Source organism: Athene noctua, chromosome 15, assembly GCF_965140245.1.
Source record: "Athene noctua chromosome 15, bAthNoc1.hap1.1, whole genome shotgun sequence".
Classification (NCBI taxonomy): Eukaryota; Metazoa; Chordata; class Aves; order Strigiformes; family Strigidae; genus Athene; species Athene noctua.
Genome location: NC_134051.1, coordinates 14,527,917 through 14,546,938, shown reverse-complemented (window position 1 = coordinate 14,546,938; position 19,022 = coordinate 14,527,917). Strand labels below are relative to the sequence as shown.

General features: G+C 42.2%; 1 protein-coding gene and 1 non-coding gene across 3 annotated transcripts in view; both read right to left on the bottom strand.

The window, feature by feature from the left end:
* Positions 1 to 3,323: 3,323 nt before the first annotated feature.
* TRNAT-CGU (transfer RNA threonine (anticodon CGU)) lies at positions 3,324 to 3,395 on the bottom strand. The gene has a single exon. It is a non-coding gene; the product is annotated as a tRNA-Thr (tRNA).
* A 5,672-nt stretch (positions 3,396 to 9,067) lies between these two features.
* The window catches only part of MRTFB (myocardin related transcription factor B), an 87,700-nt gene continuing 77,745 nt past the window's right edge, over positions 9,068 to 19,022 (bottom strand). For both annotated transcript variants that reach the window (XM_074919736.1, XM_074919737.1), the window contains 2 exons: positions 17,569 to 17,629; positions 9,068 to 14,508 (listed from right to left, as the gene is read on the bottom strand). In XM_074919736.1, the coding sequence (XP_074775837.1) occupies positions 13,970 to 14,508; positions 17,569 to 17,629 (600 nt within the window). In that variant the 3' untranslated portion in view covers positions 9,068 to 13,969. The remainder of the gene's footprint in view (positions 14,509 to 17,568; positions 17,630 to 19,022) is intronic.

Here is a 19,022-nt window from a genome sequence, read left to right as displayed (position 1 = left end):
TCACTTCAGTGTTTTATAAATGCTCACATTTAATCAAAACTTAGTTACAGACACCTTCTTTGTCTGCAGTTTCAAAGGGGACTTAGCAGAATCCACCTGACAATCCTAAGTGTGCTTTGATTCCTAAGTGTGTTTTAACTATTACCGCAGTGCTCAATAAACAATTGCTTCGAAATACAGACCCAGCTTTCAGGGAGGTGCACCCGCAGTGCTTCGTTAGCAATAATGCCTGGTTAGAAGTAGATTTATTTTAAGTAATCTCTTGGAATTCAAACCAGCTCTAGTTAATTGCAAAAAGGCCTTTTTAAGCTTGCTCGTTTATATATGGCACACGGCTCTACTCTGCCTGTCACTCTCATTTCCTGAGTGAAAAAGTGAATGGCAGCTTCAAGTTCAGGATCTTCTGATCGTTAAAAGAAATGGATGTGCTGTCCTCTGTTGGTCATACTGGTTGTCACATGTAAAATTCAATTAACTCAGAAAGACAGCAAGAGGCTCTGTTAAAACGACAAAACCGACTAAATTAAATCTGCTCCACCTTCCACTTTCACCAGTAAGCCTGTACGTTGTGAGGGAGTTCTAAATCATTTCTATAAAATGATGCAAGGATGGAGACTAGAAGCTGGATTAAGGGCCGGACTCATTTCACATGACTCCCTACTACAGATTTGGCCCTGGCATTCAGCCCCATCAGACTCCAGGTGCTGTTTCAGCCCCTTGCTGTGGGCCACCCGCCCTGCTGTGCCCGGCACGCTGGGTGACACCGGGTGCTCCAGCCTCCCTCCGGCTCCAGGGCTGGTCCCCACTGGGGCCGGGGTGGCAGGGGGGCCGCAGTGCTGCCAAGCACGTGGGGAGAGAGGAAGTTTCGAGCTTAAATTTCACATCACACGGTTCAGTCTGTGGACGGGGCCACGTGTGCCAGTTTGGATAGTTTGCGCTCACGTGTCATGTCTCGCGTCGTGTGGTGTGATGGCAGCTGTGCAGCTTCTCGGAGCGCTCGAACTATGGCAACTCAGGCTTTGCTGGGTACGAGTAGTGCAAATTCCCATTTGCTGCTCGTGGTGTCCTTCTGTCAGTGGGGAAGTTTAGAAACGCTCTGCTCTGCTCAGCGTTGGTAAGCATCAGAGGTGTGTCCACTTCGGGTCCTCATTTCAAGGAGAACATGCAGCAGCTGGAGAGGATCTGGGGGACTGTAGCAAGGATGAGCAGAGGTGTGATTAGAGGCGTAGAAACCCTGACCTAGGAGGAGAGATTTTAAAATTTGGAGATTGTGTTGTCTAGAAAGGAGAAAGCTGAGGGCAAATACAGTAACAAAAACATGTGATGTGATGTAAATGAACCTATGTCGTGGCAGTAAACCGGTGCGGTATGTTAATTATTGCTGCATCTTATCTGTTGGAGTTACCAATTTCTGGTCTGCACTAGCTTCTCTTCTGCTGTGATTTCATAGATAGTTTTCTAATTACAAAATTAATTTCTAGTAAATAACCATGAGACATGTTTTAAAATGTTATTTAGCAAAATCATTATCATGCTCATCATTTAGCAATGTTATTAGCAAAATGTAAGTTCTGTCTGCAAACTGTGGAAAAACAGGCTCTGTACTATCTAATTTCTCTGAGTGTCATGTAACAGACTCACAGGCCTCAAACTGTTGTTACGTGGGTGAGACACCGCTGTAGCCCTCGTGCATACCTGGCTTGGGTCTTACAAACATTTCTACAAAACAAGGAAGAATTTATGAAAGCGTTACTCATCACAGGCAGGGTGGCTCCTCTCCAGGTTTATCCCTGAGGTTGTAGTAACAGAAAGCAGTTATTTACCAGATACGTGTTTCGTCCTTGAGTTTGATTTTCGTTTTTGAAAACTCTTAGGAAAGCAGCTTCAGGGACATGGCTGTTCCTCACTGTCCTTCGTATCCATCAGTAAAAATATCTAAGGAGACAGAAACCGGTTTAGAAAATTTTGGGTTGTAGTTTTGCGTGTGCTCTGTGTTGAAGCTGTCACTGCTCAAAATCAGTAATTTACAATTCTCTCTAGGGATTTACACTTTTCTTCTCTCTAGGGAGACTGGGCAGTGTTGTCATGGATTTCATACGAGGAAGTTCAAGTTCAAAAATGAGCTGCAAGGTGTGCAGTATGATTTCCTCTCTGCTGACACTTCATCAGAGTTATGCCAGATTTGCTAAAGAGCAGGTTCTGTATATTGTGAATATTGACAGTAAACTAAATGCAAAAATTATACATTTTAATTACTTGTAATTAATACAGACAGATAGGAAGCTTTATATAAATGGTTGGTTATCGCCCTTCTTTAAATCAAAATACAGTTTGAATCGTTTTGACCTACCAACAGAATTTACATATTTTTAATAGTTAACGACAGTTATTTCTGTTCGTACAACAACTGTACGATCTCGATTCCAGACAGAAGTTCTGCAGAACACGAGAGGAAGATTTGTCAGGAAGAAAACCAAACTGACTGCGTGGACTAATCAAAGGCCAGTGGAATTTCAAATGGTCAGCAGTATCGAACTAATCACTGACCATTTCCTTCCATTTGTAGTGCTGTTACTGTTTCCATCGTTAGGATGGTTTTAAGCGCTGTCAGACCTTAACTGCGTGCGCGGGTTTGGTGGCTGGTGCCACCAGCATCCCGGCGGCTCCCCATCCCGCTGGCCCGGCTGTGTCTGACCCGCCCGGGGTCTGCTCGCGTGTGCGAGCAGCGAACGTCTGCCGGTAACGGAGCCCACCCGCCCTTTCCTCACCCCCTTTCAATGTCCCAGGGAGTTTTTCTATTAAAAAAAAAAAAAAATAGCAAATGTAAAGTGAACGCTAACCAGGTTGCAAATAACCCTTCTAAGTGGTTAGTGATAGGGGTGAAGGAGCCTCATGCTTCACTAACGAGCAGACAGAACTAAATTACTAATTAAACGAACGGTGCGGGGGGGAACAATGGAAAGAACCCGGAGTTACGGGGTTCTCCGGGTAGCTGCGGCGAACAGCCCGTCCTGCGGGACCGGCGGGGCTCCACCGGTTCCCCCAGGCCGCTCCGTGGGGAGCGCGTGTGGCGGCCGCGCTCAGCCCCCGCGCGGGGAGCGGTGCGGGCTCAGGCCGCGGGGCAAAACGCTTCAGCTCCTGCGGGGAGAGGCTCCGGCGTCGGCGGAGCCGCTTGGTTCAGGCCGGGGGCTGAGACCTCGCTCTCCGCCGTGACACCCGGGCCCCGCGCCCTCCGTGCGGCCGCCCCGGGCGATTCCGCGGCCCCGCCCTCGCCGCCTTCCCCTAAAAATGAGGGGGAAGCTCCCGCCGGCGCGGAGCCGCCGAGGCACGGACGGGGTTCGAACCCGTGATCTTCGGTTTACGAGACCGACGCCTTACCACTTGGCCACCGCGCCTGCGTTACCGCGCCCTCCCGACGCCCTGGTAGCGCTGGCGCCTCTCCCGCGCGGCCCCGCCCCCCGCGTGGCCCCGCCCCCCGCGCGCGCCTGCGGGAGGGGGCGCGGGAGGGGGCGCGGGAGCCGCTCCCTCAGGCGCGGGCCGGCGCGGGGTGGGGGGGCGGCAGGGGTCTGCCGGGGCGGCACCGGCGGGAGGGCGCGGGCAGGGCCGGGCAGGGCCGGGCAGGGCAGGGCAGGGCAGGGCAGGACCGGGCCGAGCAGGGCAGGGCAGGGCAGGGCAGGGCAGGACCGGGCAGGGCAGGGCAGGGCAGGACCGGGCCGAGCAGGGCAGGGCAGGACCGGGCAGGGCAGGGCAGGACCGGGCAGGGCAGGGCAGGGCAGGGCAGGGCAGGGCAGGGCAGGGCAGGACCGGGCCGAGCAGGGCAGGGCAGGACCGGGCAGGGCAGGGCAGGACCGGGCAGGGCAGGGCAGGGCAGGGCAGGGCAGGGCAGGGCAGGACCGGGCAGGGCAGGGCAGGGCAGGGCAGGACCGGGCAGGGCAGGGCAGGGCAGGGCAGGGCAGGGCAGGGCAGGGCCCCGCCGGGCACCGCTCACCCTGGGAGCGGCGAGGACCTGCCCCGCCCGGCCGTGGGGGCGCCCGCCCCGGCAGCGCCCTCTCCCCGCGGCGGCAGGGCCTGTGTTCCCGGGGGAAGGGGGTTTGTGGCGCCGCGAGTGACGGGGGCACCCGGCGGTGCTGCCGCGGGGTTCCCCTCACCGAAGGGTGGCACTCGTGGATCGGTGAACGTGCGGGAAGGAACGTAGGCTGCCTCAGAAGGAGCAGCTGGAGGGGGGGAGCGGGAATAAAACTTTCTTCCTCCGAGAAAAGAAGCGGAGATGCTAAACGTTGGGATAATTAAACGGTAAATGTTAAATTAAATTCACCAAGTGGGTGGTGTCAGTTCCCCGTGAAAGCTTAGTGTTGTGGAATGCAAAAAAAGATACTGAAATACATATTTTTCTAGGTTTGGTCTCCTAAATATTTACAGCTGTGACCTGGAAACAAAGCTTGTAGTTTTCGTTTGATGTGCATTGTGGAAATCTCTTTGAATCCCCTGTGAAACTATTGGTGGGCACCCAAGTTATATTCCGTCTTCCTGGAGGAATGGAATTTTGTTTATTGACCTGTTGGGAACACTGATCCCTGTTTTTTTGTCAAAGCAGCACGTTAACAGAGGTATCTTTGTAAAGGTTGAGATCAGAGTTATCGGTTTGGGGGTGCTGTAATGCAAGTGTGTCAAAAGGTTAATACATCCGTATCCTTTTGGGATGTTCTTTGAACTGTCATCGGGAAAACTCATGACTGATGGCTTGACCATAAGAACAAATTTCAGTTCTTTAAAAGCTGCCATTGGTCAGCTTCTCTGTGATAACTCTGTGCGTGCCCATGTTTCAGCAAACACAGAGCAATTTGAGTTAGCTTCACCTGCAGTGAAAGGTGTCTCGATTACCTTATGGGATAGTCAGCCTGTGTTAGGAGTGTCTGCTCCTACCCTGGCATAGCTGCCCCAAAGGGGATTTGTTCTGGTTTTCCAGTCCTTACGGGCATAACTGATGGCCTGGCCAGCCCGACCACTTGCTGTAGTTGTCTGCTAGACTTGCTCATCACCAGCTTCTAAGGACAGAGCCTGTGGAGAGCTGGGAAGCCAGCATAGTACTGTTGTATTCTGCTTTTGTCTTAATCATTGTGATCACTGCAGCACTTCAAAAGTGTGATGATGCGTAGGAGTGGAAACTGCTGCACCCGGCTCTCGCACCTGTAACTTTTATGATAAGGAGTGACCCCAGAGGGCTGGTCATCTGAGCTGACTGACTCAGTATTACCAAGCTGGCAGCAGGAAGGAGCTGGATTTTAATAAATCATGGTTGGCTAATATCCCTCCATTTTTGGCCTACTAGTATATTAAAACCCATCCTCTTTTATGTGCCGTACTTGCCAGCTGTAACTTGTCCTAGCAGTTCCTGTGCAGCTTGTGTCTGTGTTTGTTTTATTCATGCTTTTGGATCTTTGTGATCTGAGAAGTAATTTTGTGGTGGGAAGAAGCAGAGGGGACTATAGGAATTATACATGGAATTATGTGAGGTGTATCTCTTCAGATATGCTACATTTTTAATAAATATATTTAGTTGCCATCAGAGATAGTATTTAATGGTAAATCCACCTCTAATGCTAAAGTTCTTCCTTAACTGTGTGGGGAGATTGAAAGTTCAATTTGAAATTGTAAAGATACTCTTGAGTAGATTAAGAGGAAACACTTGATTAGGTTTAAGAAAGATAATGTCAGGGATTTTGTTGGAAGGAGAAAATAATCAGGTTTTTTTCTTCCTTCCCTAAGCCTCACTCTTACAAGATGGAGGTGTTGCATTAGGAGAGGGCTTTGATGTCTATCTTAATGCACAAAACTAGGTCTTTCTACAAATCTCCCTGACTCTTTTGAGGAGATATAGGGGAACAATCACATTTATGTAGAATTTGTACATAGCTGAGTTTATGAAGACTCGTTATGGGGTAGCTGGAATGCTCCTCACTCACCAATTACTTGAGCTTAGACTTTGTCCTAGATTTATGAAGGAATGTTTTTGTTCACTATTTTAACTTTTAATCAACAGCAGTTGTCTTGGAGGGATTCAAGAGTGATGCAGTGTTACAGCAGTCCTTGTTCTGCAGAGAAGACTGGAGACTCATCTTCAGGTAATTTTTTATGTGAAGGAAAATATTTCTTACTCTATAAATTTATGGATAAATTTAAAGGAAAAAAAAGCTGTTGCATCTCAGATGCTCCTCTGATTGTGGAAGGTCTCGGTGGGGTTTACACTATAGTATGAGGTGTGAGGAGATCTGTGGAAGTTCTTTGTTATCAAAGAAACATCTCTGACTTGAGATGGTACAAATTAATAAATAAGTCACTAGCAACATCTGTATAATACACAACAAGCTAGTAGGCAGGCGTATATAGCATTTAATGTACAGAGTAAAGACAAATACCATGATGGCCATTTGTAGAACATGGTTTAATATATTCAGGTTTTATTGAAAACCAGGGTTTAGCTTGTGGAAGAAATTCACTGAGCATAATCTCAAGCTTCATCAGTCTTTGTCTTGGTGTTTATATCATCATACTAACATGAACACAGTTTGGGAGGGAGGGCTATGTGTTTATATTTCTTGGTCTTTGTAAAACAATCAAAAACCCAGATTGCCGGTTGGCACCAAAACAAGTGCTTTATCGCTGATACAGTCTAAATTCTGTAACGCACATAGTCAAAAAGTGCTCTACTTGTTTTGCAATGTTTGTGTTTGGTGTGTGATATCCGAAGGTATGTTTGTGGCATGTATAGCCTACAAACTTTTAGAATGGTTAAAGTTCATAAAGAAAAGTATTTTATGAAATTTACAGGGCATATTAGTAAATTTTTTGATCACCTTTGTGGGTACTATGTACTACTTTATGGGTTTTGCAGTATTTGGCCGAGTTCTGAGGTCATCAGCGTAGAGCAGACTTTAATAAGGAAGGGGTGGGTGATTTAGTGTGGGGACTGCCTCCGCAAGAGGACGTATAGCAGTAAATATTTAACTGAAGCAGCTTCATCATGACAAGAAGCTTGTGCATATCGAACAACTCGGAGTTTATTGTCCTGAAGAAATATGTAGGGAAGTTACAGAACACAAGCTGAGCAGAATACAAAATGCAAATATGAAATCCCACAATCCAGCACATCTTGAAACCTTGAAAAAATTTGGAAAGTCATGAATGAAACTGGCTGCAATCTTTTCTACATCAGAAAGAATCTTCTAATCCTTTCTTTGCCTTATTATAGATCTGAGATATCCCTTAATTTCTCCCAGAATAGCCTTATTCTTTGTGCTTAGTTGGTTTTTGGTTTTTATCATTAGAGAATTACAGGTAGCTCCTTTTCAGAAAATTGTGATATAAACATTTCCTTTCTTGTTAAATTCAAGACTAGTACTGTAAAGTATAAAAAAGAATTGCAGTATTTTGTAGCTGATAAGAATATCCCTGTAAACTTACTTGGGGATTATTTGTGTGTGTGACAAGGTAACCCAATTAGGAGCGGGAGTCTGTACTGCAAGGTGAAATGCATCCAGTAATCTGCAATGGTATTTTAATAGTTTTTTACTTCACTTGGAGAGGCTTTAAAGGTTCATTCACAGAAGAGAACAAAACGTTGCATTTGACTCACAAATGAAGTTAAACTGTCTGGGGAGTATTCAGAAGCTTGCCTGGTCGCACAGGCGCCACCGAGAGCTGCATCTCTGTGGCCTGACCTGAGCAGCCCCATGGAACCAGGCCACTAGTCTGCTCCCGGGCAGGGTCTGAGAGGAACATGCACCTCTCTGGAATGCCTTGTTTATTCTGTATTTTGAGTTGCCCTTTTTCCCCTCCCTGAAAAAATCTCACTTGAAGTGAGGAAGAAACTCTCGGTTTTTCCTTCCTCCTTTTTCACCCTGGCACTGGGAGTCAGAATACAATTAGAGCCCCCTCTCTCCCTTGCTCTTGCTTTTATACATTACTTCAGTGGTGGGCCTTGTTCCCCCATCCACCAGCAAATGGTGGTGTGGACTAATCCTAGAGATTATCCTTAAAGAATTTTGCTAGAGACCTGACTCTCTGTGGTTGACAAAAATACGTATTAGAACCTTACTATATTTTCCCAAGTCTTACCACAGCATCTTGAGTTTTGATCAGTTTTTCTTTTTGATGGGGATGGGTTTAAACTAGTGCTTGTTCAGTGATCTCTCTAGCACCCCTGTGCAGTCAGTCACACATGGTCAATGCATGCTTTATGGAACATTAAAGTCCCCTTCTGTGCTAACTTGAGACTCTTTAAATAAGGTGTTTTGCTCTTGTGAAAAAGAACGGGGAATGTCCAGAATTATTTAAGATGTCTCTGCAGTTGCTAGTACACTGTCAGAGCTGCTTAGGTTTGTGCAGTTAACACATGCCTACTCTCTGGGTAAAAGCACTCCCTTCCAAACTGTTGATGCCTTCTAAAAGGCTTGTGTTTTTAACACTGGGCTGAGCCAAAGAAAAAGTCATTTTCCAATGACCTAGTTAGTTAATAGATGAGGTGTGGGGTGGTGCACCCCGGCTGTACATCATGAAAATACGGTGACAGATTACAAAATACAGACTGTGTGGCTTATGAACTATATAAAAAGGTCATTAACTGCAAATGTCTTATTTTTTATGAAGCCACTTCATTTAAAATGTATTGAAGAGTATCACAGGTATATTTTACCTGTGTGTTATGTCAGATAGTGACACTTGTACATACATTAGGATTTAATTTTCTTCTTTAATGACAAAAGTATTGAAAAGTCTGGGTTCTTATCCCACCATTTCTTGAGAAAAGAATAAAAAACAGGAAAGGAATTAATATAGTAGTACTGCTTCCAAACCTAAACTTTGAGAGTTCAGGAAATCTCTGTTCTTGCAGATTTTGGCTCTGATTTTGAAGACAAACCATCATTCTTTTGGAGTTTGTCTAAGTGGAGATTTCATTCTTATTCCTTTTTGTGAGAAACTTACTTAGAGCATATAAAAGTCAGAATTTTTGTTGAATATTATGAATGGTATTTTTCACTTGTAAGTACTAAGCATGGACAAATGAACACACAGTTTTCCTTTTTTATTTGAGACACTTAGCAAAAATGCTGAAATATCAAACATTTCCTCAGTAGCTACAATATTGCCACTATGTACAAAATATTTGATAAATGTAGTACACATATAAAAATACAGTATGCATTACATATATACAGTACAATGTGCAAAACATATGGCATTCAAACGTATGGAATTGATTTTAGGGGTGCAAACAGCAAATACAAAGGCATCATGGTTTCTTATAGAAAGGCAATACATAAACTGACGCCCTGATTGCCATAATTTGCATTTAGTAAAGTAGTGCTTAAATGAAGAGGGCCCTAGAGACAGGTGTCTATCTTCTTCTTTTCACAAAATGAGATGCTAAGACATAATTATGACTGTGAAAATAAGAAGAGAAACACCTACTAGGGTTAGCGTTATTTCTACTGCAAGCAGTACTGTGAAGAAAAATCCTATCTGGAAAAAAGCCTGTGCTATTACTTAATACAAATTTCTCAAACAACAAAAACAAATATGTACTGTTAAACATCAAAAACAGCTTTGAAAATATCTACATCCTTAATTTTAAAAAAGTATGGATAATACTTTTCGGGATTTCATTTCCTATGCTTCAAAATACAAAGTGCCTCCTTTGGCAATATAAATGGCAATGCTTTGGTTCCTATTTAAATTTTTATATTATTATAATTTATTTTAGGCTGTCTTTTTACTATCTGAGCTGTATTTTTTTTTTTATAAAAATAGTGTGATTATATAGTTATTAACCATTCCCTGCTTTTTATTGAGAATTTGCTCTCATAGCTAGAATGGCTTTTTTGGCTAGATTTCTACAAATACATTTATGCACTTTTAACTTAAAAAGTCTTTATACTCAGTACTGGACACTACAGAATGATGTAGGTGTCTCTTTTTTGCACTTTATTCCTAGCAAACTGGTATAAAAGGAGTATTGGAGATTACTTCAGGTTTTAACATGCTCTTTATTGGCCACGTATATAATATACTCAACTCCATTCCACATATCTCACATAAAAAAACATCTGAAGTATGGTCTAGAAGTCATCAAAAGGCAATTTAATAGACCACAATATAAAGAGTTTCAACAGAACATTTTGTAGAGATAAGTGGAAGAAATTTTCCAGTTTTAGTAAAATTTGTTTTAAGTTTATAATACACTGAAGATGCCATCCAAATAATAGTTGTTTACACTGGCGAACTTTATTGTGTTTTGATTACATAATGCCCTTCCAGTTAAATGTATTCTGTGATTGCATTTTCTCAGCCTTGAAAACAGTTCAGCAGCTTGTGCTTGGTTTCCAATTATGGTGCCTACACTTTTCAGGCATCTGAATGTTTGAGACTATGCAACGTAAAATTTTAACATTGAAACTTATATTTTGATCACCTGCTTGCTTGAACATAACTCCTGTTGGTGAATTCAAAAGTGCCTTGGAAAGAAATTTCAGTATTAAGTAGAGATTATTTCTAAAAGCTGTGGCCTCAATTTAAAGGTCTGATTCTGCAAGCCCACATTGCTGGATTAGACTCTGATTTCTATAGAGAACAACTGCCATAAATTAATTTTATTCTCAAAGAGAACTGTAAAATTTATGACAATGATTTCTTAACTATTTATGATGTTAAAGTTTTGCCTGTAAACTTACTTGCCTTAACTAATGCTGAATGGCACTAAAAGTGCGTAACAAATACCATTTCTGTATTAAACACAGGGTGTGACTCCTCTTGATTAACACTAGCCTTGTAAAACATGTCTGAGCTCTCTCCATGTCTAGAAGTGTAAACACTAACTTTTCATTTTTCACACTGATAAAATGGTATTCTTTGAAGGATCTGCAAACACCACATTTGATAGGATGTGTTCTGTTAGTATACTGCAGCCATTAAATGGCAAATTTAGTGCCAGTGCATTCCTTTGCAACTATTCTCTTAATGAGAAATGTTCAGTTCTGTACAGTCAAACTGCACAGTAATGATTAAACTTCTAAGATGTAATGTATCTGTGTTACAAATATTGTCATGTAAAACATGCACACACAAAAGTCTAAGCAAAACCTATTTCTGCCATAACAGGCATATATAACTATGGCAAATATATCACATTTCAGAACAAAGTCTAAAGCAAACCATTATATATAAGGTTTAATACACAATTCTGAAATGTACAAAAAAGTAATCACACATTCCCTACACTAGAATATTTGTACTTCAAAAACTAAAATGATCCCTTAACTTTTTAATTTTTTTTTTTTTTTTTTTTTTTTTTTTTTTTGCAAATAGACTTTAGAGTAGAAAGCTATACTGTACTGGTAACAACACATCTCAACTGTTTGGGTTTATTTCTGCACATAGAATCCTATGGATTAGTTAACATTCTACACTGCCAATAAAGATAGTTTTGTAGCAAGATGACTCTGCCAGTTTTAAGCTCTATTTACATGCACATCAAAAATGACAGTACAGTTGCTCTAGGTTAATTTGTCCTCGAAAAATTAATTTACTTGCCTCATTTAATCAGAAGGCAGGGTCAAAAAAGGGGTAACTCTGACCACACATAGGTGGTATGTCTGGTGTATCACACACAATAAATTGACAGTACTGCAGAACACTAAATTTCATTCAAAGTTGTTCCTATCAGACCAAGAGTCCTTAATTCTTAACCTTGTAACAGCTGAGGGCACTCAGTATCTCAAGAGTATTAGCTCCCAAGATAATATGATGAAAAGGAATGCAAAAAGTTGAATGTCTTCATTCAATGTTACTGAAGCATCCTATACCATCAAAATTTAAGGCAGACAGTCCACGTGTAACACCATACTCAAGTATTGTAGGCACAGCAAGAAGGAATAAGGATATATGTTTTTCAGCTTCATCTTTTGTTGTGAAAATCTCCATAGATTGTCTTTCTGTACTTAGTTTCAGATTAAAGTGAATTCTGGCCTATAACACTATTGACAATATATAATGATTTAAAGTGCTGGTAACTGATATGATACAAACATATGATGCCAGTTTAAACCCTGAATCAATGATATAATCTACTGTTTGATCTCAAGGCAATGGAATTCTGTAATAGGAGTAAACCAGATTGCATTGTGTATCTGGAGACATAAATTTGCAGTTAATTCCACAACATTTTCTAACAAAAGTATTTTGGTTTGATGTTAACATGATTGTGTTCTTTTTTAAATATGTGATACAGGTTGCTAAATAGTTAACAGCTACCTTATGTTTTCATTATTTCTTTGATACTTTCTGATACATACCGTTACTCTAAGAAGTAAGCAAAAGCTCTGGGGTATTTTTTTCATTAGCTCCTACAAAACTTTTATTTTTGAAGCTTGGTGGTGAGGAAGGAATTCTGCAATGAGATCAGTTTTCAGAGTAGAAAACGTACCACATTTCCATTGTTCGGGAAATAAGACTGTTTACTTTTATCTTAATTTAGGAATTCCCTAATAGGAAATAATTCCAATTTTATCTTTGATCATCAGCCTACATTATCTATGGCAACATTTAACAGCTATTACCTGAGACACAACCATAGAATTTCAAAGTATTTCACTTCTATATACATTTTTTTTCTTTTTCCAACTGCTTTTATAACAGACTCCCAAAAAAACCAACTAAGGGCTTTAAAAAAATAGTATTTTCAAGCTGTGCTGTGAGGTAAGAGCTTAATTTTTGCTGTTAGCCATTTCAGGTATGAAATATGCCTTCTTATCACAAAACAGTACATCCTGATGCTATTTAGAATTCTCACTGAGCAGCTTCTCTGTTTAGCTTCCCTGATGTTATGTAGTGGTAGATGAAGCTGTTCCACAGATAAAGGATTGATTGTGGTGGTTGTCCTGTCAGTACTGTCCCCTGCAACTCTGATCCTACAAACATCTTTTATTGAGGGCACTGGGACTATTCTTGCATAGATGCTTGCAGGATCATAGTGCTCAGGAGCATTAATTAAACTTTGCTACTTCCTCAAACTGTTCTAATACGCTGAGATACTTGATTCACTGATTAACAACTATCCTCAAACAAAGTAAATTAGGGTATTTATTATTTCTATTATAGTAATCTCTAGTTTGAAGACCACTGTTCCCCTCTGTTCACAAAAATAAGGTATGCAAAGAGTAGACAAGTAACTGTCTGATATACACATGAAAACTTAGCTATTAAATCCAGAGCATTGCTATAGAAAATTCAGTGTTCTCAATATTACCTTGCGTAGCTACAGTGGATTTCTTGCAGTTACACTTAATATCCCTTTGGATGCAGTTAAATTCTTCCCTCATGATTAAAGAATAGGGGAAGAGTTTTAAAAACCACAAAACCAAAATATAAAAACAACTTGAACAAATTAAGAGACTAGATATATGAAATTTCACTGAACCAGCCAGTGCTTGTACTTGCCTTTGCCCTCACAATTCAGTTTGAACCTGGCTCAGGCTATCCACAGGAACAATGAAGTGCAGTGATACCTCACCCTCCCCCAAACATTTGCTCACTGTGTTAATACAGACAGTTGTAATCTGACTTTTTTTTCTCTAAATTAAGCCACGTTGTGTTGCTCATTTAAGCATTACAAAGTCAGAGACATAACTTTCTTAAATATTTGTGATGCATTTACCTTGGGGTACTTTTAATCAGTGAGTACAATCATCCTTTCTTGGCTTGTGAAATACAGCTTTCAGAGGGCCCTGATCTGCATTACTGATAGGAGCATAAAGTAATTCACTGTTGTAAACTTGAAAATCAATAAGGAATTAGCTTCAAGCATTTGTTTTTCCAAACATTACTGTCTTAATTTATCTTAACTGCAATCAGAATGGTATAATAATGGACCTCTGCTGTAAAGAGACTTGCAGGTCATGTTCTCATTGGCTACAGCTTAATCCCAGTGCAACTGTAGATCTTGTGGATCTAGAAAGTCAGTGGAAAACACGCTGGGGGCAGTCGAACTGAGAGGAGTGAGTCCAGATGAGGAGCTGGGCATCGTAATGTCTAGCCATTCCATATTGTCCAAATTGGTATCAGGAAGGTCAAGAGACAGACAAGAATTATTAGTTGTAAACTGTGGGTCGGATGTTTCCATGGGTGAATGAGTGTGATCTAAAATGCTGGAGTGATTAAGCAGATCATTCTGGAGGTCTTCAATTAAAGAAAATGACTCTCTGTCCTCATTATTGCTTGTCAGTTGAGGAATTTCATTACCTGATGGTAAAGTTCCATCCAAGAGGGCTTCAAGTTGGTTTTCCAAACTTATAGACAAGCTGGTGGTTGGTTCTAAGGACACAGGAGGAGGGGCCATTTGGATCTGTGGTGGTGGGCGGGATATCACTGTATTCACTGGCATGGTAGTGATGTTGGCTGTTACTGGTCTCATTTTAGAAATGGGAGATGGTTCCTCCTTTATTGGAAGGGAAATCTCTGTAATAAAAAACCAAAACAAAACTCACTGTTGAGTTCAGAAAAGATAGTGACATATATCCTTGGGCTTATAACTTCCACCCCTTTTTTCCCCACTGTGGGATGCATGCACAGTGGACTCAAGGGAGAAGAGTCATTTTGCTGTTCTGATAATAGTAACACTACATACATCAGACTGTCAGGTACTCTATGAACAACAAAGTATTTTAAAGCAAATTCCAGAGTTCTGCTTTCAGTAATACTTCAGCCAATTAGAATATTTATACTCATTAAAAAAGGAACAATTTTCTAGATGTTAGCTTTACCTCCTTCATGTTTATAGTTCTTCTGACTAATTAGAATGATTATGGAACCGACACATTTCCCCATTTAGATAAGGGTGCCTAAACCAAATACCAAATTTTTGGTATCATCCCTCTTTAGTACTGTGTCCACCTTGATGAATTAGAGTCTAAAAGATCAGTTGATGTGATTAGGATGCATTTATTCTTGATTCTAGAATCTGGAACTACTCTTCTGTCAAGAAGTTCCATGTAAGACAGTGGCAGTAACAATAAAAGGGAATAAAGCAAAGTAAGTTCCAATTAATTCTTATCATAGACTGGTTTGGGTTGGAAGGGACCTTAAAGACCATCCAGTTCCACCCCCCTGCCATGGGCAGGGACACTTTCCACTAGCCCAGGTTGCCCAAAGCCCCATCCAACCTGGCCTTGAACACTGCCAGGGAGGGGGCAGCCACAGCTTCTCTGGGCAACCTGTGCCAGGGCCTCATCCCCCTCACAGGGAAGAATTTCTTCCTTAGATCTAATCTAAATCTTCTCTCCTTCAGTTTAAAACTGGTACCCCTCATCCTATCCCTCCACCCCTGATCAAGAGTCCCTCCCCCCTTTCCTGTAGCCCCTTTAAGCACTGGGAGGCTGCTCTAAGGTCTCCCCGGAGCCTTCTCTTCTCCAGCTGAACCCCCCAACTCTCTCAGCCTGTCCTCACAGGGGGGTGCTCCAGCCCCTTGATCATCTCTGTGGCCTCCTCTGGCCCTGCTCGAGCAGGTCTGTGTCCTTCTGATGTCGGTGCCCCAGAGCTGGACACAGCACTGCAGGGGGATTCTCACCAGAGCAGAGCAGAGGGGGAGAATCCCCCCCCTCACCCTGCTGCCCACACTGCTCTGGGTGCAGCCCAGGACAGGGTTGGCTTTCTGGGCTGTGAGCACACATTGCTGGCTCACAGTCAGTTTTCCATCCACTGACACCCCCAAGTCCTTCTCCTTGGGGCTGCTCTCAATCCACCCCTCGCCCAGCCTGTGTCTGTGCTTGGGATTGCCCTGACCCACGGGCAGGACCTTGCCCTTGGCCTTGCTGAAATCCCTGAGGTTTGCACAGGCCACCTCTGCAGCCTGTCCAGTCCCTCTGGATGGCACATCCCTTCCCTCCAGCGTGTCCCCGCACCACACAGCTCGGTGTCGTTGGTGAACTTGCTGAGGGTGCCTCCATCCCACTGTCCACGGCACCGACAAAGATGTTAAACAGCGCCGGTGCCAACCCCGCCCCTGGGGAACGGCACTCGTCACTGCTCTGCACTTGGACATGGAGCCACTGACCGCAACTCTCTGAGTGCGACCACCCAGCCCATTCCTTACCCATGAGTGGTCCATCCATCACATACATGTCTCTGTAATTTAGAGACGAGGATGTCATGAATGCACATGACATGAATGGAGTCCATAAATAAGATTAGACAGACCAGAACAACCAAATAAATCCTCTAGCACAGGTGATGTTTCTGCCAGAAAAATTATACCTGAGAATATATTTTCCATCAGTTTTCCAAGCGAAACCACAGCCTTAAAACCTGTAACAGCATCTATTAAAATGATTGCTAAGCAAAATGTTACTAAATGGACCCTCTCACTCTCCTGAAGTACATGAGTAAACAGCATTTTCCAGTGAGAACTTGCTTATGTAAGTGCAAGAGCCCTGAATTCTTTACTTTGTTTTTCATAAAGATGATCACGAAAGGTTTGTTTTTTTACTGCAACTTCGCAAATATGGAGCAGTTATTACTTTTACAATCAAACAGGTTTAGTAAGTTAACACTCGAAGCGAATATTTAAGTAAGCACACCAATGTTTCCTACATGCTCTGCTCCAGAGGTAGAACTACTTCGAACTACCCATGCAATATCTTATAAAAGCACTGAAAGCATTTTTTTATTTAGCTTGAGTTGTTCACTGCACAGGTCACTTATCTCAGTTTGTCACTGTCTACTCCATTTTCTTCAGCTGACTTTGCAATTTGCTTCAAAAAAGAAAAAATACTTTGATGTTTAGAATATGGCTAAAATTTTCTAATAGCCCACAATCCATCACTTCCGTCCTGGCCTTCACTGCTGTTAAGAGCCTTATATGACAGTAGTACAAAACATTAAGTTAATTGAATTGCTTGGCACCAGAACATTTCTGAATGTTGCAATGGCTTCTTAGTCTACAGAGCCTCATTATGCCTGAAAGCCTCCTCCTCTTACTGCAAAGCTACTCCGTATATTACTTTACTTATTTTAGTTCCTTTCTAATAGCTCCTGTATAGAAAGCTGTTATTTGTTAATGCCTCTATGTAGTTCATACATACTTTTTTCAGTAATCTTTGGTTATATTTAATGAAATTCTAGTATCAACATACTTTAACTCTTGCCCTATTCTACTTTTTGTATAATTTCAATATACATTATATGGGCTTGCTCAACTTTTCCAATTCTGATAAAGTGTGTCTGTGCTAACCTAAGGTGCTATTTTAGTTGTTTGAATGCCATGTGGATTACTGCAAAGGTTTACCTGAGCTAATTCACAAGCAGAGGAGTTCCACAGCAGGTTGACTGTATGTGTTTTGGTAAATGTTTTCTTTAATAGATAATTATTGCAAACTTTCAGAAATACTCCTTTCATCGAGGCTGGATAGCTTCTACCTCTTCTCCCAGAATAATTCTTTCTTTTCATTCCTTTCATTATAGCACTGAGTTTTTATTATCGGGTTTTAAATCTCTGCAGCACACAGATGTCAATTAGCTTACCTCCGCTCTTGATGAGAATATCAAAAAGATCATCCATCTGCTGACTGTGTGCACTGGAAATCTGTAATGCAGGAGAAAAGGGTTATTCTTTTCCATATAGTATTTTTTCCTAAGCTGATTGATCCTAGCTTCTCTCAATAGTACATAAGTACTAACCTATGATCAAGACTAAAATTCTTCATATGAAACTGTCAATCTAAAAAAGAGAGATATTTTGGAGAGACACTTATAATCCCTGTGGTCAGTTTCAGTACAAACGAATAGGGAAAAAATCTGAAAAGCAAGACAAAGATTTCATGAAGGCAACCTAGAAGAGGGGTGCAGAAAACCAGGGGTGAGGAGGAGAATTGCTAACCCTGTTTCGTACCAGGGTAAGTATCTGGAATAACTGCAGGACTTCAGGGGGCACATGCTGAACTGCTTTCTCTCAGAGATATCCTGCAAATAGCCATCATGTAAGATACATTTTGTTAGATATGGGTTGTTCTTTTTCAATTTGTAGATTCATGTTATTTTCATTTTTGAAGTGAGGAAAGCTTTCATCAACTGTGTCCTGGTTTAGTCAAGATAGAGTCAAGTTTTTTTTCCTCCAGCAGAGAGAGAGGGGGAAGGGATCTCCAGCTGGGTTATCCATACCATGCTGACGTCAGGTCCAGGGGCGGAGCCTTTTACTTTCGCTTCTGGTTTTTGGGATTGCTTACACGCGGCGGGTTTGCTCCTTGACCATCTAGCGGTATTTCTCTGTATATCTTTTGTCTTGTTCACTGTTATTGCTGTTCATTGTTATTATCATTGTTACTGTTGTTGTTCAGATTGTTCTATCACTCTGTTGTATTAAATTCCTTGTTACTTCAGCCCGGGTCTGTGCCTAACTTCCAGCCCGACCGGCCGCGGGTGGGGGAGGGGCAACGGCAATGTGCTCTCCGATTCCGGCAGGAGCTAAACTTGCACAAACTGTTTATGTGTTTGTTTTAAACAGCCATCTCCTGCATATCTGCACCTTAAGCAAAAGGTCACAAAACGCCCTCAAGCCCATTCTTTCAAAAATGGTCTAGAAAAAGTGGAGACTTTTTCTCAAAACTAAGATAGTGCTTTAGAACACTGGTTGTACTCTGGAGATGGGAAGTTATTTGGTATCAAGAGATCTAGCTCCTGAAGAGAGGCCAGTGGGGAGGCACTTCACTAACTGGTAGTGATGGAGTCATGTAAGAAGACCTGTGTGCCTTCACTGTTAGGATGACTCTCACATGCCAAAAACATGTGAAATGGCATTAGATACCCATGCTTCTGCCTGAATGTCTGCCACCACAAAACCAGCCACTAATACTAAGTCACTACAGGGTTTATCTTTTGGGGTAGTTCTGAAATGCATGAGGTTAGGGATGTTCATTATTATTGTTTGCAACTTTCCTCCAATGTGAAGGGTGTCATGGTGGACTGACAAAACACTCTGT